The 27,448-nt window shown below is 37.3% G+C and overlaps 2 protein-coding genes and 1 long non-coding RNA gene across 4 annotated transcripts in view; 2 read left to right on the top strand and 1 right to left on the bottom strand.

Annotated features, from left to right (window-relative positions):
- LOC103094409 (uncharacterized) overlaps positions 1-17,698 on the bottom strand; it is a 29,882-nt gene extending 12,184 nt beyond the window's left edge. Inside the window, exons 1-3 of one of the 2 annotated variants that reach the window (XR_008912875.1) lie at positions 17,564-17,698; positions 15,761-15,892; positions 1,186-1,291 (exon numbers count right to left, since the gene is read on the bottom strand). This is a non-coding gene — a long non-coding RNA (uncharacterized LOC103094409). Of the gene's footprint in view, positions 1-1,185; positions 1,292-15,760; positions 15,893-17,379; positions 17,525-17,563 lie in introns of those variants that run through there. The other variant, XR_468936.2, reaches the window with a different exon arrangement.
- Positions 1,579-6,808, top strand: LOC103094240 (HAUS augmin-like complex subunit 7). The gene has a single exon (XM_016423233.2). It carries the CDS (start codon positions 3,094-3,096, stop codon positions 4,297-4,299), a length of 1,206 nt encoding a protein of 401 aa, XP_016278719.2. The 5' UTR covers positions 1,579-3,093; the 3' UTR covers positions 4,300-6,808.
- Positions 17,559-27,448, top strand: part of SRP72 (signal recognition particle 72) — a 36,973-nt gene continuing 27,083 nt past the window's right edge. Inside the window, exons 1-5 of the mRNA XM_056802658.1 lie at positions 17,559-17,690; positions 21,556-21,676; positions 23,820-23,943; positions 26,890-27,033; positions 27,114-27,225. Of these exons, the coding sequence (XP_056658636.1) occupies positions 17,582-17,690; positions 21,556-21,676; positions 23,820-23,943; positions 26,890-27,033; positions 27,114-27,225 (610 nt within the window). The 5' untranslated portion in view covers positions 17,559-17,581. The remainder of the gene's footprint in view (positions 17,691-21,555; positions 21,677-23,819; positions 23,944-26,889; positions 27,034-27,113; positions 27,226-27,448) is intronic.

Here is a 27,448-nt window from a genome sequence, read left to right on the forward strand (position 1 = left end):
CTTCTCATATACTGCTTTTTGGACCTTCAAATTATTTTTCACCTGGAATACTTTTGTGTTCAAAGGAATAATGAAGTGGAGGAATTTCATGTGAACTAGAATGACCTCCAGGAACTGATGCAGAGTGAAAGTAGCAGAACCAGGAGAACATTGTACACAGAGACTGATACACTGTGGTACAATCGAAGGTAATGGACTTCTCCATTAGTGGCAATGACTGCATTGCCGGAGGGATCTACAAGAAAGAACAGTATCCACATTCAGAGGAAAAACTGTGGGAATATAAACACTGAAGAAAAACAATTGCTTGAATACATGGGTTGAAGGGATATGGTTGGGGATGTAGACTCTAAATGAACATTCTAATGCAAACACCAACAACATGGAAATAGGTTCTGATCAAGGACACATGTAATACCCAGTGGAATTGTGTGTGGGCTATGGGAAGGGTGGGTGGAGGGGAGGGAGGAATAGAATATGATTCTTGTAACCAAGGAATAATGTTTTAAATTGAGGAAATAAAGTTTAAAATAAATAAATGAAAATAAAACGCAAAAAAAAAATTCTTTTTCACCAAATTCAGGCAACCTACTGCTAATAAAGAGTATTGGATTTAGAATCTGGGGCTATTGGTTCATATATATCCTTGCTCCAGCACTTACTTCCTATAAGACCTCAGTAAGATTGCTTCATCTCTCTGGGCCTTAGTTTCCTCATGCATAGAAAGACTCAGTTTCCTCATGCATAGAAGGAATAGATGACCCTGTAGGTCTTTTACAGCTCTACATCTATGATCCTGTAATATGAGACTTAGACAGCAGGGGACTCAATACCTGTCAGTCATGGATATGATTAGCATTTGTTCATTTGTTCAAAGGAACTAAATGGACTTAGAATGTCTTCTAGAAGAATAGGACCTACAAAACAGAAGGGCACTTAATCAGGTAGGGGCAGTAGATCACTCTTCTTTTCACTAATGTCACTATTATCAATTTTTCAGCTGTTATTCAGCATGAGACCAGCCATAGCTTAGTAACTGCCGCATTTAACCAGTTAACTGAAATCATTTTTATATTATGAATAGAAATGAAATGTAGTAGGTATTTTATACAAATATAGGTGATTTTTTTTTAATAAGTGGGCATGAAAGGTGCTGGAATATTTAATGTTTTGATGATAACTCACCTCAGCAGAAGTCTTGGGTGATGTCTGGTTTCCAGAACAAGTTGGAAAGGAGGGGTAAAACACCTATTATGATGCCCTTGTAACAAATAGAGCCCAAGATCAGTCTCTGTAAGGAAGAGAATATCAGTGATTAACATAAGGCACAATAGTGTTAAAAAATAGAGCATTATTCTACCAAATTGGCTTAAGGGAGAGAGGAGGGAATTGGAGGAATAGTTCAGACCAGGAGAAGTGAAAACCAATAAATCAATGAGCAAGTAGATATTAATCAATCATTCTGTGTACAACACTATGCTAAGTATCTTCTTATATTATGGGGAAATTACGAGAAAAGCCTTCAAAGTTGCAATTAGATGTTTCTTGTTTTAATATATATATATATATATGTTTAATATATAATTTCAGAACTTCTGCTGAGAGGGAAGAGTATAGATTAGGGATGTTGTAAGTTACTCAAAGGGAGAAGAGAAGCTGAGGAACCATGTTACACCTATCAGATTGACCAATATGACAGTAAAGAAAAATTATAAATGTTGGAGGGGCTGTGGCAAAATTGTGACACATTGCTGGTGGGACAGATCCAACCATTTTGAAACTGTAACCAAAAGGCTATAAAAACAGTGCATACCCTTTGATCCAGTAATACCAACACTAGATTTATATTCCAAAGATATTTTTTAAAGCGGGAAAGGACCTGCCAGCACAAAAATATTGGTAGTTTTTCTTTTTGTGGTGGCAAAGAATTGGAAACTAAAGGGATGCCCCTCAATTGGGGAATGGTTGAACAAATTGTGGTATATGTTAATGATGGAATACTATTATGCTGTAAGGAATGATTGAACAGGATGAAATCAGAAAGAGCTAGAAAGACCTACATGAACTGATACAGAGTGAAAAAAGTAGAACCAGGGAAACATTGTACACAGTAACTGCAATATTGTGGAATGATCAAATGTGATACTTAGATACTCTCAGCAATACAGTGATCCAGAAAAATTCTGAGGGATTTAGGAAAATACTATCCACCTCCAGAAAAAGAACTGTTGGATTCAGAACACAGATGAAAGCTTATGGTTTTTCACTTATTTATTTGGGTATATGTTTTGATTTTATAAGATTATTCTTTTTTTTTTTAAACCCTTATCTTCCATCTTGGAGTCAGTGCTGTGTATTGACTCCAAGGCAGAAGAGTGGTAAGGGCTAGGCAATGGGGGTCAAGTGACTTGCCCAGGGTCATACAACTGGGAAGTGTCTGAGGTCATATTTGAACCTAAGACCTCCCGTCTCTAGGCCTGGCTCTCAATCCACTGAGCTACCCAGCTACCCCCTATAAGATTATTCTTGAATATAAATGAATATTAAAAATGAATGATAGGGAAATGTTTTGTGTGATAATACATGTATAACCCAGATTTAATTGATTGTCAACTCTGAGAGGGGGAAAAAAAGAAGGGAGACAATATGGATCATAAAACTTCAGAAAACATATGAAAATTTGTTAATACATGTAATTGGAAAAAAAAGAAATAAAGTAACCTGAAAAAAAGAGAAAGTTTTGAAGAGATACTTTGTGGATAGATGATTACCCAGTTGAGCTCTAACACAAAGTAACATGAATTTGTTGTAAATCGAGGCAACATGGTTGTATAACTGTTTTGAACAACATTCAGTTGCATTCACATAGGAGTGGCGAGGGTAGAGAATGCAGTATCACAGAATTGGAGTTTGTAAAAGCATGAGTGGTGACAGAATTGGGGGGAACAGGATTCAAGCTAAGTATAAAGATTACCTGTTTAACTCTATTGTGGAGGCTGTGAAGGGAAGAAAATTATCCCAGAGTAGGGGGATAGAATGGAAAAGTAGGGAGGAATAGAGTGACTTGGTCACAATGAGTATTCACTCCAACCAATGAAAAGGCAAGGCCTGCCAGCAGAACCCTGGATCAGGCAGGGTAGGGAATACTGGAAGATGGAAGAGTGCCGGCCATATAGTTGCGGCAGTAGTGATGAGAATGTGGCTGCCTGGCAAATAAACAGGGAAAAGGAGAGGAGAAAAGAGGGGCAAAAAGCAGAGGAATTAGAAAAGGATGAAGAGGAGGACTCTTACCTTACTTTGGAGGTTCTGGATGTGTTTAAGAAGCTTGTTGACATAAAATGTCCCTTCCTTGAAGGTCTTCATATTACTGAACTGAAAACAAAAAAACAGTTGCTATGTAGCCCCTCAATGTACCGTTTAACCATTCTGGAATGGTTGTTTGTGAGACTGTATCCACCCTCTGAAGAATTATTTGCCACTTTTAAGGACTATGAAGCTGAAGAGAAAATATTAGAACTGGTGAGACTAGGTCATGAATTGATGTTGTGTGGACCAGATGATCAGAATCTCATAAAAGGTTATAGCAATGTCAAAGAACAACTCTGTTTCTTTAAACAGTTACTGCATTTGGTCAGCAATCTGGATGCTGGACATGCCGACTTCTTCTCAAGTGCAGAGAACTTCCACAACTTAGTGATGAACAATGAGATGCTGCTACATAAGTTGTTCAGTTCAAATGTCCAGCAGATCTTAAACCCCAAACTCAGCGCTTTCCCTTTGGACATAGAGTGCCACTTTAAGATAAAGAAAAAAGTTAAGTCAAGCAAGAACAAGGTGAAAGAACTTTCTCAGAAATTGAATGAATTCACTGAAATGCTTGAGGAACTCAAAGAATATGCAGTCCTCCAAGTGAAAATGCCCAGCAAAGGCAGCAATAACTTAAGTCAGGCTTTCCGTGTAACTCTCTCTGATCTCCACCAGCTGATTGTTGCCTTTTTCCACGTCAATGAAATTGAATGGCGGGAACATAGTAACCGCCCAGCCCCTAATATCAACCCATGTGGCCCACAATTTCACTCTGTGTGTGAGATACTCACTCTCTACAATCAGGAGCTGAAAGCTGTCAGTGAAGTCATTAATACCTCTAAGAATGTAGAGAAAATTGTAAAAGGACAGAAACCAGAGAAAGTTTATGTGGCTAGAGAGAACTACATGACGACTTTGGCCTCAAAAATGGAAAAACTGAGACAAAAACACAAGCTCTTCCAAGATCCTCTACAGAAATCCAGTGAAAGCTAAGGCACCATTCCTTAGGGCTCAGCTGCTGCTCCTGGCGGAAAAGAGGCTTCCCAGAAGCTTCTGGAGAAGGAGATTTTCCAAGGTGCCATTAAAAGAAGATAAGTGTTGCTGACCAAAACCTCTTCCTCAGAAAAATGAGAGGCTAGTGTTGGGGAATCTAGTGTTCTTCTAAGCCATTTTCCTCTTTACTTCACTGGTAACCTTTTGATTATGAGTTTACAAACACAATTTAACATTTATTTGTCTTCTATTCTACATGATTTCATATCTTTACTTCCAAATTCTATTGTCTACTCCTTCAAGCCAAATAAATAAATAAACAAATAAAGTCTCCTTCTATATCTTCCCTAGGTCTTATTATGAATTTATAAAAATCTTAAGGGGTTTCCCATTGTCGGGGGAGTGGGAGAACAGTTTAGAAAGAGTGAGGCAAAAGTAAGAGACAAAAATATGAGAGATTATGATCTGGGAGCCAGTTATACAGCTCAGTAGATAGAGAGCCAGGCCTAGCCATGAGAAGTCCTGTGTTCAAGTCTGTCACTTCCTATCTGGGTGACCCTGGGCAAATCACAACTCCAACTGCCTAGCCTTTACTGTTCTTCTGCCCTAGAATAGACTAGTATCTTATCAATTCTAAGACAGAAGGTTAAGAGTTTTTTATTTGTTTGTTTTTTTAAAGAGAAAGATTAATGATCTGAGCAGGGAATTTGAGAGTTTGAGATCCAGGAAAAATAATTCTAGATAATGGTAAGAAGGATATGACCATCTCAGTATGTAGCTAAAGTCGAATGAGAATTTAGACCTTAGGAGTGCAGCTAGGTGGCTCAGTGGATATAGTGCCTGGCTTGGAGTCAGGAAGATTCATTTTTCCAAGTTCAAATTTGTCTCATATACTTACTGTGTGACCCTGTACAGTCACTTAACCCTATTTGTTTCAGTTTCCTCATCTGAAAAATGAGCTAGAGAAGGAAATGGCAAACCACTCCAGTATCTTTGCCTAGAAAACCTCAAATGGGGTCACAGTCAGACACAACTGAAACAACTGAACCCAAACCAAAAGTCGAAGTTGATGAACTGGTAGCCTAGAGTGTATGAGTGGGCAAATAGGAGAGCATTAGCTAAGGAAAAGAAGACTGAGGTTGACATAACTCCTTGAGAAAAGGAGAATCACTGGCTTCTGGGGTTAATCTAGGTTTCTATGAGTTCAAGATGGAAAGAATATCATGAGAAGAGGTCTAATACGGATAATCTGTTAACAGCAGAACACATGTTCCAAAGGATTGGAAAGGGGAGGTATAAGGACTGAAGTAGCTTGGGGATAAGGTGAACAGGAAATGTATCAGAGGGAAAAGAAATTTTTTACCTAGGTGGCCTTTAGCTCTAAATCACCTCTAGGGAAGAAAACTTGCTATTCATAACATAATAAACTGTCATAATTAGGAACTTCTATCTTAAGCCCTGCTTTTAATTTTGAGTGTAAACTGCTCTAAGTATCTTCTAATTCTGATGACTGATGATATAGCCTTAACCAATTCTATCTATCATTCAGTAGTTTCAGTTGTGTCCAACTATGTGACACCTCTTTTGGGGTTTTTTTGGCAAAGATACTGGAGTAGTTTGTGATTTCCTTTTCCAGCTCATATTAGAGATGAGAAAACTGAGGCAAACAAGGTCAAGTGACTTGCCCAGTATCACACAGCTAGTAAGTTTCTGAGACTAGATTTGAACTCACTAAGGTGTGCTTTTCTGACTTCAGGTCCAGCAATTCTATCCACTGTCTCTTATCCAAGAGCCTCCTCATGGGAAAAGCACTAAAGAAGAGGGAAGACCAAGTAAATCTGGAACCAATGTGTCAGGGTGAAAGGATGAGTGGATTTGTAATGTAACATAGGCTCTTTAGTGCTATTAAATTAGAGAATCATAAAATTCTATTTAACATTAATTACAATTTTACATGTTTGATTTACATCTTAAAAGTTTTAAAATTTGGTTACAAATGGAGCTATGGTTTGCTGAATTTAAGAGATCTACTCTTAATTTTCTCTGCAAATTTCTAATAGCTCAGGTGCAGAAGAAATCATTAAGATACTAGTATACTAAAGGAATGTAAATGTAATACTGCTACAAGACACAATTCTGTCTTGAGGATTTTTCAGTAATCAAACTCTAGCTCATCCTCCCACCAAGATTTTCTTTAAGGAACACAAATAGGCTGGGTTTTATTTCACCTATTTGAAAACAAAAAGATTCATCCATGAGTCTGTAGTCAATCCAACTAAATTTCCCCAACTGTCTTAAATAGACCCATTGTATGGGTCAGAAATGTAAGGGGTTAATATAAAAGGTTGGACTGGATTATTTAAGAGAAGGGTCACCAGGAATTTTAATCAAATTATTTTTAAAGGCAATTTATTTATTTATTATGTATTTATTATTTTGGTCCCAAAAGCTGGGATCTTTGGGTTTATCATAGACTATCTTGCTGAAGTCACTTACCCCAAGTCTATTCCACTGATCCTCCTTTCTGTCTCTTATCCAGTACCATATTGTTTTTATTTTTAAACTATATTTTATTTGATCATTTCCAAACATTATTCATTGGAGACAAAGATCATTTTCTTCACCCCCCCCCCTTCACCTCTCCCATAGCTGACGCGCGATTCCACTGGGTATCACATGTGTTCTTAATTCGAACCCATTTCCATGTTGTTGGTATTTGCATTAGAGTGTTCATTTAGAGTCTCTCCTCAGACATGTCCCCTCAATCCCTGTAGTCAAGCAGTTGCTTTTCCTCGGTGTTTTTACTGCCACAGTTTGTCCTCTGCTTGTGGATAGTGTTTTTCTCCTAGATCCCTGCAGATTGTTCAGGGATCTAGGAGAACAATGAACATTGTTCATTGCATTGACACTAATGGAGAAGTCCATTACGTTTGATTGTACCACAATGTATCAGTCTCTGTGTACAATGTTTTCCTGGTTCTGCTCCTCTCACTCTGCATCATTTCCTGGAGGTTGTTCCAGTCTCCATGGAATTCCTCTACTTTATTATTCCTTTTAGCACAATAGTATTCCATCACCAATATACACCACAATTTGTTCAGCCATTCCTCAATTGAAGGGCATCCCCTCATTTTCCAATTTTTGGCCACCACAAAGAGCGCAGCTATGAATATTCGTGTACAAGTCTTTTTCCTTATTATCTCTTTGGGGTACAAACCCAGCAGTGCTATGACTGGATCAAAGGGCAGTCTTTTATCGCCCTTTGGGCATAGTTCCAAATTGCCCTCCAGAATGATTAGATCAATTCACAACTCCACCAACAATGAATTAATGTCCCTACTTTGCCACATCCCCTCCAGCATTCACTACTTTCCTCTGCTGTCATGTTAGCCAATCTGCTAGGTGTGAGGTGATACCTCAGAGTTGTTTTGATTTGCATCTCTCTGATTATAAGAGATTTAGGACACTTTTTCATGTGCTTATTAAGAGTTTTGATTTCTTTATCTGAAAACTGCCTATTCATGTCCCTTGCCCATTTTTCAATTGGAGAATGGCTTGATTTTTTGTACAATTGATTTAGCTCTTTGTAAATTTGAGTAATTAAATCTTTGTCAGAGGTTTTTATGAAGATTGTTTCCCAATTTGTTGCTTCCCTTCTGATTTTGGTTACATTGGTTTTGTTTGTACAAAAACTTTTTAATTTGATGTAGTCCAAATTATTTATTTTACATTTTGTGACTCTTTCTAAGTCTTGCTTGGTTTTGAAGTCTTTCCCTTCCCAAAGATCTAACATGTATACTATTCTGTGTTTGCCTAATTTTCTTATAGTTTCCTTCTTTATGTTCAAGTCATTCACCCATTTTGAATTAATCTTGGTGTAGGGTGCGAGGTGTTCATCCAAACCTAATCTCTCTCACACTGTCTTCCAATTTTCCCAGCAGTTTTTATTGAATAGTGGATTTTTGTCCCAAAAATTGGGATCTTTGGGTTTATCATATACTGTCTTGCTAAGGTCACTTGCCCCAAATCTATTCCACTGATCCTCCTTTCTGTCTCTTAGCCAGTACCAAATTGTTTTGCTGACCACTGCTTTATAGTATAGTTTGAAATCTGGTACTGCAAGGCCACCTTCCTTCACATTTTTTTTTCACTATTTCCCAGGATATCCTTGATCTTTTGTTCTTCCAAATGAACTTTGTTACTTTTTTTTCTAATTCAGTAAAAAAGTTTTTTTGGTAGTTCAATGGGTATGGTACTAAATAAGTAAATAAGTTTGAGTAGGATGGTCATTTTTATTATGTTAGCTTGTCCTACCCATGAGCAGTTAATGATTTTCCAATTGTTTAAATCTAGTTTTAATTGTGTGGAAAGTGTTTTATAGTTGAGTTCATATAGTTTCTGTGTTTGTCTGGACAGATAGATTCCTAAGTATTTTATATTGTCTAGGATGGTTTTAAATGGAATTTCTCTTTCTAATTCTTGCTGCTGAGATGTGTTGGAGATATATAGAAATGCTGATGACTTATGTGGGTTTATTTTGTATCTTGCAACTTTGCTAAAGTTGTTGATTCTCTAGGATTCTTTAAGTAGACCATCATATCATCCGAAAAGAATGATAGCTTGGTCTCCTCATTGCCAATTTTAATACCTTCAATTTCTTTTTCTTCTCTACTTGCTATGACTAGTGTTTCTAGTACAATGTTAAAATAATAGCAGTGATAATGGGCATCCTTGTTTCGCTCCTGATCTTATTGGGAATGCATCTAGTTTATCCCCATTGCAGATCATGTTGGCTGATTGTTTTAGATAAATACTGTTCATAATTTTTAGGAAAGGCCCTTCTATTCCCATACTTTTTAGTGTTTTCAATAAGAATGGGTGTTGTATTTTGTCAAAGGCTCTTTCTGCATCTATTGAGATAATCATGTGATTTTTATTGGTTTCCTTGTTGATATGGTCAATTAGGTGGATGGTTTTCCTAATATTGAACCATCCTTGCATTCCTGGTAAAAATCCCACCTGATCATAGTGAATAACCCTTGTGATGACTTGCTGGAATCTTTTTGCTAGTATCCTATTTAAGATTTTTGCATCTATGTTCATTAAGGAGATTGGTCTATAGTTTTCTTTTTCTGTTTTTGACCTGCCTAGCTTTGGAATCAGTACCATATTTGTGTCATAAAAGGAATTTGGTAGAACTCCCTCTTTGCTTATTATATCAATTAGTTTGTATAGTATTGAGATTAGCTGCTCTTGGAAGTTTGATAGAATTCACTTGTGAATCCATCAGGTCCTGGGGATTTTTTCTTAGGGAGTTCTTTGATGGCTTATTTCTTTTCCTGATATGGGGTTGTTTAGAATTCTATTTCTTCTTCTGTTAATCTAGGCAATTTATATTTTTGTAAATATTCATCCATATCACCTAGATTGGCAAATTTATTGCCATATAATTGGGCAAAATAGTTTTTAATGATTGTCTTAATTTCCTCTTCATTGGAGGTGAGGTCTCCCTTTTCATCTATGATATTGTTAATTTGGTTTTCTTCTTTCCTTTTTTTTATTAGATTGACTAGTACTTTGTCTATTTTGTTTTTTTTCCTCCAAAATACCAGCTACTAGTCTTATTTATTAGTTCAGTAGTTTCATGGCTTATTAAGTAGGGTAGTTCAGTAAGTGAGAGAATCCTACATGACGCTGGAATCCTGAGTCGAGTCTTTTATTGCACTGTCTATAGACTGGTATAAATTTTGAAGCATGAGCCAAAGCTTATAAGAAGAGATCACCACTTTTGGGGGAGTGCCAGATAGTGGGAACTAGGGAGAGGTATCAAGTCAGATAAATGAACTATCATTTGAGTGTGTATCCCCAGGCCCTGCATGTCAGGAGGGTGCCTCCAATAAAAGGGTTATACATATCTAATCCTATGAATCGATTCTTACTTAATGCCATGAGTATGAGTTGGCATAGGCCTACCTACCTCACTATTCTGTTCAAGAAGCTTCGAGAGTTCCCTTTTTCTATCTAGATAAAATAAAAACTCTTCAGTTTGGCATTAAAAGTCTTTTACAGTGTGACTCCAGCCTACTTTTCCAATTTTACATTACTCCTTTTCACACATTATATTCTAGTCTAACCTGCCTTCTTGGTTCTGATATAGTATCCTTTCTCCTACCTTTCATCAGGTTGTTCCACATGCCTGGAATGCACTTAACCTCCAATTGTTAGACTTCTCAGTTTCATTAGAGTTTCACATCAGGTGTCATTTCCTACTTGAAACTTTTCCTGATCCCCAAAGTTCTTTGTGTACTTTCTTTACTAGTGTGTTCCAAATTTTACAGATGAGGAACACGGGGGGGGGGGGGGGGGGGGGTTTAATGATTTGCCCCCCAGCTAAATGTCACCCAGCTAGCTGTTTGAGGTAAGATTTGATTTCAGATCTTCCTGAATCCAGGCTATAAGGTCCTCAAGGAAAGAGAGTATTTCACTTTTATTTTGTACCCCTAGCACCTAGAACATTGACTACATAGAGGTTATTTAATAAAAGTTTGCTGAATTGAATTCCATTCCCCCAATATCCTCTGAATTTTCTGAAATATTGAACTTGTATTTAAAAAAAGAGCATTTTAATATCTAAAGAGCAAAACAAAATTTTATATGAAGCAATGAATGTCTCAAATTGTTTGCTTTTTGCAAAAAAATTATATAATAAATTCTATAGATGACTTAAAAAACTTATCTGAGCTTTCTTCTCAGTTCTCTTTTGTGCATTAAAAAAAGTTTCACCGACCTTGGGGAGAGAATTAGTATTGCTAATGATTCCATCCCAAACCCCTTTAACCCACTTAAAAAATAAAACCTTTGTTACAACTAAACAAAACCAGGGAAAACAAATCTACCCAGTAGACATGTACAAACATCTTGGCTCTGCTTACTTCACTCTGCATCAGTTCATCCTCTCTAAGATTCCTCAAAATAATCTTTTGTAATTTCTTACAATAACATTTCATTGTATTCATTTATCAAATTTGTTGAGCTATTCTCCAACTAAAGAATCTAGTTCTGGTCTTTTTTTTAAATTCCCCCTTCAAGATTTGGAAGTTTGTTCTGCTTTCAAGTATTCCCATTCCGGATTTAGCTTTTCTCTTAATCATGCGCTCTCCCTCATATTTGAGTCCTTCCATGTTGAGAGTGATATAGTTCTTCACCAAATTTTAAATGTGTGTGTGTTTATACAACTTTCCTTTGTATAGTTCAGATAAGAGTAAGGTTCATTTGATGCTTTCTACTCCCACTCTTTTCTCCATAATTTTATACTTATTCTCTCACACACTCATTATGAGAAATTATAAGTTCTACCCCTTCTTTGTTAGTGTATTCCTTTTTACTATACCCACCCCCCAAATCTTTAGAATAAAACCAAACTACCTTAGGGTCTTGTTTTTCTTAATTAACTCCTTCAGTACCCTCTGAAGACATTTAGGTTCTGAAGGTATATGTTTATTCTCCCCTGCCTTCCAAATGCTCAAATAAATTGACCTTTCTAGGATTCTCTGTCCTTTTCCATTTCTAGTTCAAAATTCCCATTCAGCTCTGGTCTTTTCATCAGAAATGTGTGAAAGTCCTCTATTCTATTAAAGATCTATTTTCCTTCTGTAGGATCATACTATTTTCCAGGAGAAATTACTTTTAGTTATAAGCCTATTCACTTTTGGAATATTAGATGCCAAGATGCGCTTTATAGCAAAAGCTTCGAGGTCATATATGATCCTGACTAAAGTTTCTTGGTACTTGGATCAGATTCTTTCTAGGTGCTTCTGTAATTTTTTTCTTTAATGTAGTGGTTCTAGATTTCGATTGTGATGTTGCTGGGACTTTGGGGAGTTGCTTTCACTGGGTGATATACTTAAAAACATTTTTTTAAACCCTTACCTTCGGTCTTAAAATCAAGACTGGGTATTGGTTTTAAGACAGAAGAATGGTAAGGGTTAGGCAATAGGGGTTAAGTGACTTGCCCAGGGTCACACAGCTGGGAAGTGTCTGAGGTCACATTTGAACCCAGGACCTCCAGTCTCTGGATCTGGTTCTCAATCCACTGAGCCACCCAGCTATCCCTAACATATTCTTTTTATTTTTATTATGCCCTCTGGTTCCAATAGATCTGGGCAGTTCTCATTTATGATACCTTGAAATAGAGAGTTCAGGTTTTTTTCTTAATAATGGTTTTCAAGATATCCAATGTTTCTTTAAATTATTTCTCCTTAACCTTGTTTTTTAAATATTGGATATTTTTTATTCTTTCTCCCAATCTTTTTACTTATATTTTTTGCTTTCAAATGGAGTGTTGAGGAGGATGGCCTATGACAGATATGTGCTAGCAAATGACAAATCAGAAACTGACAGATCCCCTGTGTAGCATCCCAAGCATATTCACATCTATGAAATATAAATGACTGTATGATTACTGTGTCTCCAAGCATAAGGTTATACCAATGAGGTTTGTGAATGTAACCTTGAACTGGCCATGTGGCCCTTGGCTAAGACAAACTCATTAACATGCTCCGACTCAATTCCCCCGGAAAGCCCGGTTTGCAATCTACACGCCCAAAGGTGTTCCCTCTACCTTGCCACCCAATCTTAATTGTCTATACTTTGTGATGTGGTTACTACGTCCTTGGGAGTACCGCCCAAGCAGGACAGGAATAAATTCAGAGGCAATCCCATGAATTTCCTCTTGACCTTTCTCCCTTTCATGGAGCTCCACTGGGCTCCACAATGACTCTCTCTCTCTCTCCTCTTGACCTTCTCCTGTCCCGAGGCTGTAACCATCTCGGCCTGCATTTCCTACCTTAATCTCCTCCTCCACCTCGTGTTCCTTTGTACTCATACTCTCCTATCAAAGGGAGTATCATAGGGATTGCCTGCCCTATCCAACCACTGACTTGTCCTTGTCTTTCATTTCCACCCTGGTTCTCGGTTCCTACCTCTCCTCGGGTCCCATCACAAAGGTAAGCCCCTTCCCTTGTGGGACCCTGCTGGTCAGGGAAGTCCATTAAGGAAAACCCCACACCCCTGGGCTGTCCAAAGTCAAGCTTAAGCTACCATTTCTACATGTGAGACCTAGGAAGTGATTTTTTAAAAAGTCTATATATTAGCGTCACTTTATCTTGCCAGTCTCTCTTTGACGGCGGAGGCATTGAGCTCTGGGTCTCTCTCTGGTTTTCTCAGAGATGTGGCTCTGGCTCTTTGTGCTGGGTGGCATTTTGGTGTTTTGGTGTCTTGGCATGGGTCAGGTGAAGGTCTTCTTCCCTGAGCTCTCTCGGAGAGTAGGCTGATTCCTTTTTTTCTTCCTTTACCTTCCAAAAACACTATCCTCTTAGGAAGCTGAGCTAGTTTTTTATCTTCTGAGGGGGCCTCATACCTGAGTTCTCTGAACTCCCCTTGGTTTAGGCTAGGCCCAAGAAATCTTATACCCCTTTCCCTCTCTCTTCTTCTAAATTCCTTCCCTCTATATTGATTAAACCACCATAAAATTTTTAAAAAACTGACTTGAGTATTTTTATTGGGATTGAATTAAATCCTTGGCGACCATTAGTATAATATATTAGTCAAAATCCCTAAATTTACCCCTTACAACTGGAAGGGGGAAATTAAGAAATAGAGGAAGAAAAATAATCAGAACCTAAGGAAGTATTTTAAATTGCCTCTTAGACAAATGAAGAATAACGGAGCAAATTGGGGAATATGACTGAAGGAATATTTTTGCACTGTAAGAAATGACTAAAGACCTGATTTCTAGGTAAATCTTGTATAATTATATGAAATGAGGAAGACTGAAATAAGAAGAATCAGAACAGTTTATAACAGAGCAGAAACATTGTACCAAAAAACAAGGAGAGATTTAGGAACTCTGATTAATGCAGTGACCAACAATGTCTTGAGAACATCTATGATGTAGGATGCTACTACCTATTTGCTGATAAGAGAAATGATGTGTTTTAAGGTTCAGAGAAGGTTTTAAGTTTTTAAGGTTTTAAGTTCATTTTACAAATGACTACTGTGCAGATTTATTTTGCTTGATTATGCTTATTTCATTTCTTTTCTTTTTCATAGTTTCTAATGGGAAAAGGAGTAAGCTATAATAATGGGGTGGGGAAGCATATATTGTAACATTTTTTAAAATACACAGAAATGAACAGAAGTTCAGAAGGAAAACTAAAACAGGGCAGTTTTGAAAAGTAACAAAAAAAAATTTTTTTTTAAGCAAATGGTAGGACTGCTAGATTGCTCAGTGGGTAGAACACCAGGTCTGGAAATGGGAGATCCTGGGTTCAAATCTGACCTCAGACTCTCACTAGCTGTGTGACCCTGGGCAAGTCACTTAACTCTACTTGCCCAGCCTTTACTATTGATTCTAAGACAGAAGGTAAGAGTTAAAAACAAAAACAAAACCAATGTTAAGAAATGGAGATTCAGAGTTTCATCAGAAACTTTTTTTGTGGTTTGCTATGTCTATGGAAATACCTTCTTTGCTGTTTTTCAGAATAAAATCTTTTTTTTTTAAATCTGGTTTTATTGCTTATTGCCTGTGTGACATTGGACAAGTCACAACTTCTCCAAGTCTAAATTTTGAAATTCAGATTACCTGTAAGGGCCCTTATTCTCTGTAAATGATATGCTACTATATTTAGTGTTGCCTGTAGGGTACAAATTGATGTTTTAGGATCTTGGGTCCTAAATTTGGGAGGGATCAGATAGCTAGCTGTTTATACAGATAGCAATAAAACCATATTTCTTAAAAAGTTTTTTTTCTTCTGAAAAACACCATGATATACTAGAAAAAGTGTGGATTTATAGTTAGAAAACTACACCTAGGTCTAATCTTTATAATTTGGCTAATTTCTATACTATTTTATCTCATCTTCCTTTTTTGTTAACTAGTTTTATTCTTTTTTTAGAAAATTAATTTAAAAATATTTTTCCATGTTTACATAATTCATTTTCTTTCTCTCTCTGCCTCCCAGAGCCAAGAAGCAATTTCACTGGGTTGTACAAATGTTATCACTTGATACCTATTTCCATAGTATCCATTTTTGCCAGAGCTATTTTTTAAAGCCTAAATTCCAAATCACATACTCATATATATATGTGATAAGTGATAAATCATGTTTTGCTCTCTCAATGTGGGTAGCATTTTTTCCCACAAGTCCTTCAGGAGGCTTGTTGCATTGCTGCTAGTTCAGCTTCCTTTTTTTGTAAAAAAGAGCAGGCTAGGCTAGATTATCTAACAGGCCCTTTCCTGATCTAAATGCATACTATGATTCTTTGAATTGCTCAATTGACTCATGCAGCCAAGATGAGAAATGTCATACTTCTAGTAACTGTTAACACATATATATACCGTCCCGCCCAACCCCCCAACTTACTGAATTGAGATATTTCTACAGGTCCAGTCAGCACTTACCTCCCTCTACTCTTCAAAGCCAAAGAGGTAACCGCCTACAGAAGAGAGTGAGCTGCTCCTGGAGCCAGGAAGAAGTGGTTTCAAGTCTTGCCCTTTATACACACTAGCTCTTCCTCCCACACAACTCTAAGGCTGTAAATTACAGAACAGGTACAAATATATTGATAAAGGGAGTTTCCCTTATTTGGGATTCCCTACACTAACGAAACACATTTTTTCCTTTACAGTTCTATTTATGTTGTTAGTGATAAAGATGTATATGTTTTGTATATATATACACACACACACATATATATATATAGCAGGCATATATATGTATATATACATTATGTTTCTGGACTTGAAATGGAATTCTCATCCTCCTGCTTCCAACATTCCCATTTTAACAACAACAACAAAAATAACTCCATCCATTCAATTTTCCCTTTCCCAAACCTCTCTAAATGTTATGCCAGCAAGTCAAAAATGAAATGCTATGGGATAAAGAGTTAAAACTATCTAGACGGTCTTGGAGATAGTCTTTGAAGAGCTGTAGTTCTTTAAGTTCTACCATAAACAAAACAACTCTTCAAAGTAACTGGTATAGGGGGGCAGTTGGGTGTCTCAGTGGATTGAGAGCCAGGCCTAGAGGCAGGACGTCCTAGGTTCAAATCTGGCCTCAGACACTTCCCAGATGTGTGATTCTGGACAAGTCCCTTGACCCCCATTGCCTAGCCCTTACCACTCTTCTGCCTTGGAGCCAATACACAGTACTGACTCCAAGACAGAAGGTAAGGGTTTAAAAAAAAAAAGTAACAAGTATACAACACCTGGGCTGTATGTCTGATGGATAAAGCCCTCTCCTAACTCTATACACACACTAATTGGACTCCATGTACTTTTGTGACAGCTATTGTTTTTGCCTCCTTGGTTGCCCTCTGTTTTTCTTCTAATCTAATTTTGTCTTTATAAACATTTTGTTTTTTTGGTTGGGGAATTGGGCAGGCCCCTCAGTGAGAGGCAGCCAGCTTATTTTCCCATTGAAAGCATATCCACAGCCTCTATCATTGTAAGGAGCACAGAGTTTGTTACTTCAATCATATCCAGTATCCTTTGGAATGATAAAAGAATTTTTAGAGAGCAAGGATCTCAATCTGCAGTCTGTGGAGTTTTAATAAAATATTTTGACAGCTACTTTTATCCTTTTTTATCCTAAGACAATCCTAGGAGCGGTTTTGACAATCAGGGTTAGGTGACTTGCTCTGGATCACACAGCTAGTTTTAGGTCATATCTGAACCCAACTCTTCTTGATTCCTGGCCCAGCTCTCTATCCACTATGCTACCTAGCTGCCCCAATAGCTATTTTAATGTTACTGGTTTCTTTTGGAATCCTACATATTTTACTATATTAATTTTAAAATATGATTCTGAGAAGGTTTCACCAGACTGCCACAGAAAGGATAAAGAACCTCTGCTTTCAAAGTTTGCAGCATAGGCCAGAATAGAAGGGCAGCCTTGGCTCAAGGACCTTTCCATCCAGGCGGTTTTCCCTACGGGCTGAACTAGTCGAGCCGGGAATGATTTGGAGTGGGTTCGGGTAGGGGATGTAAAGGATGCTTCCTCTGCTCGGATCTCTTACCACATTCTGTCACCCCTGGAAGAAAGTTTTTAAGGGCATGAAAGAGGGTGGTGCATCCCTCCTCGAGAAAGGACGCAATGAGCCCGGTTGTTCTTAGCAACGGCCCGGGGTTACTTCCTGTTCCCGCCTCTCCCCACTCCCTTGCCAGAATCCGTTTCCGGAACCAGAGGTCGTCCCCGCCCACCTCCGCGTTTCCTCCAAAATGGCGAGCGGCGGCGGCGGGGGGGCGTCGGTTGCTGCCCTCTGGAGCGAAGTGAATCGTAACGGCCAGAATGGAGACTTCACGCGCGCCCTCAAGACCGTGGACAAGAGTGAGTGCCGCGCCGCTCGCGGTCGTCCTGTCGGCACGTGCTGCCCTGGCCCCGGGAGACCCTCGCCGCCGTGGGGAGACGTGGCCTCTCTTTCCGGCGCGCGCCCGGCAGGAGGGGAGGGGAGGAGGGAGGCGGAGACTGCGGAGAGACCCCGGCCGCTAACTCTCTAGCCAGCTTGCGCGATCGGTGCTAGGTGCTAAGCTGGGCCTCTTGGCCAGGGAGAAGACCCACTTTCAGGCAGCAGCTGCGTTCCCGCGCTGGGCACGGTCCGCAGTGAACCGCCCCACCCCAGGCTGACTTGGGTTCCTCTACCCCTTAGAGTAGAGCCACGTGTACTTTGCCTCTCTTCCATCACCCGGGCCCAGAGGAATCTGGGGAGGGGGGAGCATTTAAAGGACCCGCAGCCTCAATTCTTTTCTCCCGAGAAATTGCCTTCTCACCTGGCTCCTCCCTCCCTCTCTTTCCTCTGGAGATTCGGGTTTTCTATCTCGGGGAGTCCGCTCCAGGAACTTTGCGGGGGGCTGTCAGCTGGCCGAACTGCCAGTTCTGTATTTACTAATCACAAATGCAATCGTTTCCTTTTATGTAGGTCTTGAGGGTTGTTTGAAGCACGTTTGTAAGAGTCTTATTAAACCCATTTCACATGTGAGAAATAAGTCACTTAAAAGCACTTGTCAGTTTGACACAGTTGACAGGCTGGTACCACCTCAGACTCCCAGTCCAGCCTTTTCCCATTATGTCAGGCAGTTATTCGGAACTCGCTGTCCAGCTGGAGAGTATTTTGTAAACAAGTTCATGTTGGAGGGATTTGGAGAGCTGAGAGGAATAAAGAACTGAGCTGTTTGTTTTTAATGTGTTCTAATCAGGCTTAGTGATTTCAAATTGTATTCCATGGTAAAAGTTTTCAAATACTTATTCTATATCTTTATTTTTAAAATCTTAAGTCATATCTAATACCAATACTGTCATTTTTACTATCTAAATTTATATTACATATAACAACTTCTTACAACTAAGCATAAAAATAAAAGCGTTAATTCACAGTGCATAAATTCATTTCCCTTTCCTTTAAACTTTTAATCTAAATTCCCATTCCATTAAACTTAATGCTTAATGATTTTCATCTAGTAATAAAATTTTGCTCAAAATTCTGTAAGTATTAAGTATTAAAATTGAGATTTGAATTCTCTGCAAATCCAGTGCTCTTTCCACTGTACCTCTCTTTAATGAGCTTTAATGTCATAATGTGATGCATTCCTTATGTTATGTCTAAGCTTCACAGAAAATGCTACTTGGAAGTAGATGTTTGGATTCTTTGATAAATGGGAATGAAGGAGGTATATATGTTAGTAGTACAATAGCAGTATTAGTATTACATAACATCTTTTCTATAAACTAGGTATCCTGGAGGCATCTCAATCTCATGGTCAAAACTACTAATTCTCCCTCCTCCCCTACTCATCCCTAATCCACCCTTCTTTTGAATTTCCCTATTTTTCTTTAGGCATCACTATCCTTCTAGTCACCTGGGTTTGTAGCTTTGGGAAATCTTTGTCTCACTACTCCTCGTTACCTATTTTATTTCTAGAACGTTTCTTAAATTCATCCATCTGTTTCCTTACCTCCATTTTATACCACATCCACCTTACTTATGCTCTTATTACTTCTCAAATTAACTACTGTGATAACTTTCTACTTCATCTCTGTGCAAATCTCTCTCCTCTCAATTCCAATGGGATTTGAGGCAGCTGGGTTTCTGAGTAGGTAGCCTGGAGTTAGGGACACCTGGGTTTAAATCCAGCCTTAGTCACTAATTTAGCCATGTGGTCAAGTTATTTAACTTCTATTTTCCACAGTTTCCTCAACTGTAAAATGTAAGTGACATCACATACCTATAAGGGTTGTTATTAGGATCAAAAGAAATAGTATTTGTAAAGTGCTTAATACAGTGTCTGGCACATAGACCTGTATAAATGCCTATTCTCTTCTGCCTTCTAATCCTCCCCATAGCTATCAAAATGATATTCTTCAAAGGCAAGTCTGACAATGTTGTACCCTTGGTTAGTAACTTATAGTGGTTCCCTGTAATCACTAGGAACAAATACAGATACCTCTCTGGCTTTCAAAGCCCTTTACACATACCTTCCGAGTACCATTCCAGGCTTATTGTATAGTAATCCCTCTTCATATATTTTTCAGTTCCATCATTTTAGTTGCCTTTGTTTCAGCATGATAAAATGTTCTTCCAATATTTTGTCTGTTCCCTATCCCTGGAATTTTCCTCACTTCAACCTATTAAAATCTCTTGATTCTTTAAGCATCATTTCTCTATATAAGACCTTTCATGATAAGAGCTGTTAGACACCCCCCACCACTATCCCCAAATTACCTTGTATTTTTCATGTATATAACTTAGGAGTACATTGTATTCCATTTCAAATATAATTTTCACTAGGGCAGAAACTGTTTTGATTTTGCTTTATATCTTCGAAGTCTTGAGCATAGAGGTACTCATATTTTCTTAATTGTTTTGCAAGGTAAATTTGTGTGAACAACTTTTGCTCAACTATATTAAGATGAAAATTAATGATCTTATATATATGCAAAGCACTTTGGGTTATTTCAGACGAGGAAAGTAACCATTAATTTTAATTGTTAGCATCTCTAATTTGGTTTAAATTAATGGGAATTAGATTTTTGGGTAATTATGAGACTATGAAAGCAGGGGATGAATACAAATGTTTTTGGTTGCATTTTAATCCTATTTTTTTTTAATGCAATGACTTATTTCCCAGACTCTGGCATCTGTTACCTTTCCTTATAACAAATAAAAAGTAAAATCAACCTGAGTTGTATGCAGTAGTCTGTATTCATAGTTCACCACTATTCACCCAAGAGGAGTGAACTGTTTTATCATTGTCCCTCTGAAACCAAGATTGGTCATTCATGCAATGTTTTAAAAGAGAGGGTTTTTTTTTTTTTTAACCTATTTGCATCACAGGAAATTAGCTATCTAGCTATCTTTATTTTCTTGATCAGTGAAAATTATGGTGGTCTTTAGATTGAAGGATTAAGAGTTCTACATAATGACAACAATTCTACAGCAAGTCTCCATGATTCTCCTAAGGTTAGTTATTGGTACTGATGTCATACCTTTGTTATATCAAACTATCCATTTGGGCTTTTTTCTTTCAAGTTGTCTTTTTTCAGGATCCTATGATAATGAGAATGAAAGTAAAGCCCTGAATGGCTTTTTGATGAAATTACTAGCGAAATAAATTATGAATTTTTTTTTTAATTTTTGTGCAAGTGTATACTTGTTTGGTCCAAGTGTACCCAACAAGGCAAAGTCGCAAGAAGGAAAGTTTGGAGAACTACTAGAATAGTTTTAACTTTTAATTGCATATATATTTAAATCCTTACCATCTGTCTTATAATTGATATGAAATATCTGTTCCAAGGCAGAAGAACAGTAAGGGGTAGCCATTTGGAGTTACATGACTGAATCACACAGCATGGAAATGTCTGGGACCAGATTTGACCCCAGGACCTCCTGTTTCGAGAACTGGCTCTCTATTCTCTGAATCACCTAACTTCCACTTCTTTGCTTATATTCTTGTAAAAAAAAAAATTGTTTTTGACCCAGGATAAGTGAATTTTGGTGTCTTGAGGAAAAACCTATTGGGTAAATTTCTCTCATTTGTTACTTAACTTTGCAGGTTAAAAATGAAGAAAAGTCATTTTTTCGTTGACTGTACTGAATGATTCCCGACTGAAAGGAGGAGGGGAACTCTATCAACCACACTCAGTATTAGAAAGGAAAAGCACAAGAGATAATGGAGCTAAAAAAATTCTCTTTATTTAGTATTACAGATCAGCAAGGATGATATAACTGCGCTGCATTGTAAAGTGGTGTGCCTTATCCAAAATGGTAATTTCAAGGAAGCTTTGAGTGTCATCAATTCTCACACCAAAGTGTTGACTGGGTAAGTGACTCAGGCTTAATGATATTGGAAGTTCTGAGTGAACCATCAGTTTCAAGATAGAAATATTTTTGCATATTGATTTCTAGCTTCCACTGATTTGTAGTATAATTTATTCCCTGTACCCACTCACCCAAATTGTGCTTCTGAAAATAGAGGGGTCAGAATTCTAAAAAATCTGTATTACATTTGACAGTCTTAACAAAAACTGCTAAGAAAGTAATTTGGCCTCCTCTTCCACTCCTGTTCTCTAGTCTCCTTGCTGCCTTTAAGAAACTGAAGAAGACAGCGCTGGGCTTTTTTTGGTTTGGATTTTGTTTTTTGGTGGTTTTATGTGGGGCACATAAGGGATGATGAAAGTCCTCAAAGGACATTCAAGGTTTGGGATAAACTATTATATAAAAATAAAGAGATGATTTTATTGGTCTGTAATTTAATTGATACTATGAACTTATGGCAGGCAAGAAACTTCTCTTGACCAGTGCAGAGTGGGAGCTTTTCTGTGAATTAGCATCTTAATAGGTTCCATGGGGCACTTACTTAGCCACACAAGTAATGTATTTTCAGGTGATTTTCTCAATTCCCAGAACAGATCTCTAACTACCAGATCTCATTACTTTTTAGAGAGAAGGGCAAAGGTTATAAAATAAGTTTATGGAGAAAAATATGCTAATATTATTTAAGTACAAGTTTAAATTGTGTATTGGGATCTCCTTTGAATGTTGAAATAATTTCTTTCAGTACTATGCCAAACTGTTCAGGTGATTTTCACCATCATCTCATTGGTTTTTTTTTTTGACCATTTTAATAATAGAAGAGATAGTCCTTTAATTTTGTTGAAGTTATTTTTTTCCATTCTTTCCTTGTCCCTTTCCCTCATCTTTTTCTCCTCCTCAATCCAACATTCCAAAGATGCACAAGTCTATAAGGAATTTGGAGCAGTGGGCATGTTGATTATGTCTACAATTAAAAAATATTTTTAACTACAGTTAGAAGTATATGTCCTTTTAAATTTAAAAGGATACTATTTTTCATCATTTGACTGTGTTGAATGTGAAATAAGTTTGTATAGGAAGTTTTAGCTAGCTGAAATCAGGATAATATTAGAAGCATTGTAGCACAGTAACATGTCTTGACTTAGGGAGTCCTGGAACCTGGGTGTGAATCTCAGCTTTATCCCTCCTTGGCTATCTGACCTTAGGGAAGTTGTTTAACCTCTCTGGTCTCAGTCTCCTCATTGTAAATGAGGGGGGGGGTAGATTAACCTCTGGAGTTCCTTCTAGTTCTAAATCTAAGATCATATGATATTTTGTAATAGAAGCTAATACAAAGAAACATGTTTCCTTTTATTTTAAGAAAAACCTGTTTTTCTTAAGATTTATTGTTGTAATCCTCAGAAAACTTTGTTGTTTTAATATAGGTACAGTTTGCAGACTATACATATTGACAGTATTTCTCTGATTTTTGTGTACTTGTGTACAATAAATGAATTGCCTAATTACATGTTCTTATTGTCTTTTCATAGTTCCATTCATTTTTTTCTTGCTTATGGTTGATTGTTAACTTTTTTTAGCTTAAAAGAAAAAAAGGGTTTTTAGAATTTTTTAAAATTTAAAACATACAATAAAAATACAGTGATCCCTCACTTATTGTGGGAGTTACATTCCAGAGACCCTCGCTATAGGTGAAAATCCTTGAAATGGTGGTGTTATATTTATTTATATTTTAAGGCTTTAATATCCCTTCCCACTCTCCTATAAACTTTTTCTACACACTAAATACCCTATACTCACTAAGCCAGTCAGCACCGAGGATACAGAACACAGCACTATGGTTGGTCGCCTTTCATTTCATCAACCCACAATGTGCCGCAATAAAGAATTAGATAATATATTTTTTTAAAACCTGTGATACAGTGAAGCTGAGATAAGTGAACTATGATATAGGGAGGAATGACTTTAATTCTTTTTATTGTCTTTGGAGCAAGGAAAACTTGGTATCCTGCTGATTGATAATTTCCTTTATGAAATTAAATAAGTGTAGTATATCTAATAGATTTGTTTCAGATGGGCATAGGAATGTCTTAAGAGGCTAGATGTCATTTCACTATTTCCCTTAATCATATGCTGATTGGTTGCTTTTGCAGTGATTCTGTTTCATTTGAGAAGGCATACTGTGAATACAGGCTGAATCGAATTGAGAATGCCTTGAAAACAATAGAAAGTGCCAGCCATCAGACTGACAAACTAAAGGAACTTTATGGACAAGTGGTAATTACTATTTTAAAATACCTTTTGATGATCCAATTTCTGTCTTTAGTAGGAACCAGGAATGAGAACTCTAGCCAACTCTGATTGCCCAAGAAATAGACTGCCAAGTCTGCTCTTTGAGATTTAGTTAAGTTTATTCATCCTTAGCTAGGATAGATCTGGTAGACTTAACTAGTCTTCACAAAAACAGCTGAATAGTATGTTGTATGAACATGCATAAGCTACTTGAATATTGTACACAATACTGTATAGTCCTCCTAAGGGAAATTAGTGATGAAAAGATAAAAAAAACTGTTAAGAGGAAAAAGGGGAAAAGAAGGGAAAGGGGGAGTTGGAAACTGTTTGGGGAAAAAAAGCTGAGGAGATATATGGTTAAAATTTGAAAATAAGAACAATGAAATTTGAAATGAAGTTTAAAATAAAAACACTGATCACCAAATCTTTGCTTCTTTAGGCTTCATATACCACCTATTTCCAAATAGATTAATATCTCATGTAAAAAATAGTTAAGGATAAAATAGAACATTCTTTGAAGCTTAAAAGACATACATTTAGAACAAATAAATCCTACAAATACTTTATATAGAAGTTTGTGAACTTAAGAATTTGTTAACCCCATGAGGAGGTAGTATAAGCTAAAAATATAAATAACATCTGAAAAGATTTAGTTAAGTTCATGGGAAATACCCCAGTAATGTGGAACCTTTCCTGATTTCCGCAGCTGAAAACAATCTCTTCAGATTTTCCTGTAGTTCTCTTGCTGAGATATATTTTTTCCCCTTATCTTATTCTTTGTCATAGTTACCTATACACATAATGCTAACTCCCATTACATTATAAAGTCTTTGAGGATAGAGATTGGGTTGTGATTGCTGGCATCTAGCAAAATATTTTGCATAGAGAAGGTGCTTGTATATAGAAAGGTGTTTGCAGGATTAAATTACAGATTGTATATCCTTCATCTTTCGATGTTAATATTGTGAAGGATAAAAGTTGCTTTTCTCTAACATGTTTGACTTTCATGGGATAAGCTTGATCTTATGTGCCAATTTTTAGTTTCTTTGTAAAACATTCTTATGAAGTTAGTGGAAATTGTAAATGCTATTTGCATGCACTGGGAAATTTGTTTTAGTCAGAAAATTGATGGCTAAAAGAAAAAGCAAAATGGAAAGGATAAAAAGCAAGATGGAAAAAAAAAGATTGAAAGCAGGGCAAATAAGTCTCATTAGAAAGGACTACTACTTTTGTTAAGTCTGATAGTTTTAATTAGTGAAGGCTTAGCAGGCCTTTTGTATGGAAGTCTTGTTCTATAATTTTATTTGCTTAATGACTTAGGAGCATATGATAAGACTTTCTTGACCTTTTCCACAAACTTTTCCTCCAACTTTAGAAAAGAAGATAATGAAAATTATTTGAATCATAATTAAGTGATTTACTTAGATGGCATATCATGCCTTAAAAGGAAGATATGAGGGCAGCTGGGTGACTCAGTGGATTGAGAGCCAGACTCAGAGACAGGAGGTCCTGGGTTCTTTAATGGTTCAATTGGGATTTTGACTAAATAAGAGAGTTATAAAAAAGTAGTCACTAATTACTATCCCTTAAGTCAGGAAAATTATTAGCAGCTTTTAACAATTAAGGATAAGTTTAATGGGAATATTAGTAAAAAGAGGGAAATGTGGAAGGAAAAGAGGTAAAAAAAAGACTGCCTACCCCTACCCTAAATGCTGATCTGGTGAAATGAAACTCGCTCCCCAACAAGAGTTTCAGTCTCCACCTGGGAATCCTAGTCACTCACTAGCAAGCTGGGCAGGATCCAGGCAAGGTCCCAATGCAGAAAAACCCTCTTGTGCTAAACTCACCAAGGCAACAGTGAATCCAACAAGAAACTCCCACACTTCAAGAAGCTCCAAAGTTGAAAGTCGAAGTCTAAAAGCCCCAAGGAGCTGTCCTCCAAAGAAGTCCAAAGGAGCAGAGACTCCAAAGAACTCCAAAGGAGAAGTTCCTTGCATAGGAAGTTTAGGACTCTTTATAGTCCTTTTTCTATGTCACTTCCTATCTCTTCCCCACCTTATGGGAACTAATCGCAGTATTTCAGTTTGCTTAGCACTGCCCAGGGGTGGGGCATTGGCCTCTGGAATTGTCACCCCCTCTAGCAAGTGATTTGTGAACTCTCATACTTAGTGACTGGTAAGGTACTAAGTAGGAAAACTTAAGTTTTTGATTAACTTCAAAGTTGCTGATTGATAGACAAAAGAGAGTTTGATTCACTCTTCACAGTTCAAATCTGGCCTCAGACACTTCCTAGCTGTGTGACCCTGGGCAAGTCACTTGACCCCCATTGCCTGGCCCTTCCCACTCTTCTGCCTTAGAAGGAATGCACAGTATTGATTCTAAGATGGAAGGTAAGGGTTTTAAAAAAAAGATGAATTTATAATATTGAAAAGTTGTAAACATTTGTTGAAAATTGCATTGCATAAACTGCTTGAATATTGTACACAATATTGTTCAGTCCTCCTAAAGGAAATTAGTGATGAAAAGATTTAAAACTGCTAAGAGGAAAAAGGGGAAAAGAAGGGAAAGGGGTAGGTGGAAACTATTTACAAAGAAAGAAAATGTCCAAGGGTAAGGTAAGGTGGCACAGTGAATAGAGTCAGGAGGATCTGGGTTCAAATTTGAACCTAGACACTTCCCAGCTGTGTGTCCCTGGGCAAGATACTTAACCCCATTTGCCTAACCCTTGCTTAAAATGGATACTAAATAGAAGGTAAGGGTTTAAAAAAAAATTTAAGTAGAAGAAAATGTCTTAAGAGAGTAAACTACTGACCATTCTTTGTGAACTGAAATTTTCCTTTTTTTAGAACTCTAAGAAGGTATTAGTTTACAAATACCACCAATGTGTATACTTGACTAACATCATGTTTTGTTTACTGTCTTTCTCTTCAGTTGTATAGGTTGGAACGTTATGATGACTGCTTAGCTGTATACCGAGATCTCATCCGAAATTCTCAAGATGATTATGAAGAAGAAAGGAAAACAAACCTTTCAGCAGTGGTTGCTGCCCAAAGTAACTGGGAAAGAGTAGTACCAGTGAGTTTCCTAATATACTTAATAAGCCATGAAATCATGTTTTGTTCTAGTAATTGACTTGGTAATTTGCTCCATGACAGGAAAACTTAGGCCTTCAGGAAGGTACTTATGAACTATGCTACAATACTGCATGTGCACTAATTGGACAAGGCCAGTTGAATGAGGCACTGAAAATCCTACGAAGAGCAGAAGGTAAAAAGGTTCTTAGAATTATATATAATTTAACAGTTGTACAACTGTGCAAAATGCCTGTCAAAAAAAAATATGAGCTTTGTGCATTTCTACCTGGAATTTAATGTTGAAGAATGGGGATTGAATTTCTAGTCTGAGGGTACCATATATATTAAGTGCCCAAAAAAAGAGATTTCTCTTTTCTTTTGTACAGTAACATGAATCTGTGAACACATTTATATGA

This window comes from Monodelphis domestica, chromosome 6, assembly GCF_027887165.1.
Source record: "Monodelphis domestica isolate mMonDom1 chromosome 6, mMonDom1.pri, whole genome shotgun sequence".
NCBI lineage: Eukaryota > Metazoa > Chordata > Mammalia > Didelphimorphia > Didelphidae > Monodelphis > Monodelphis domestica.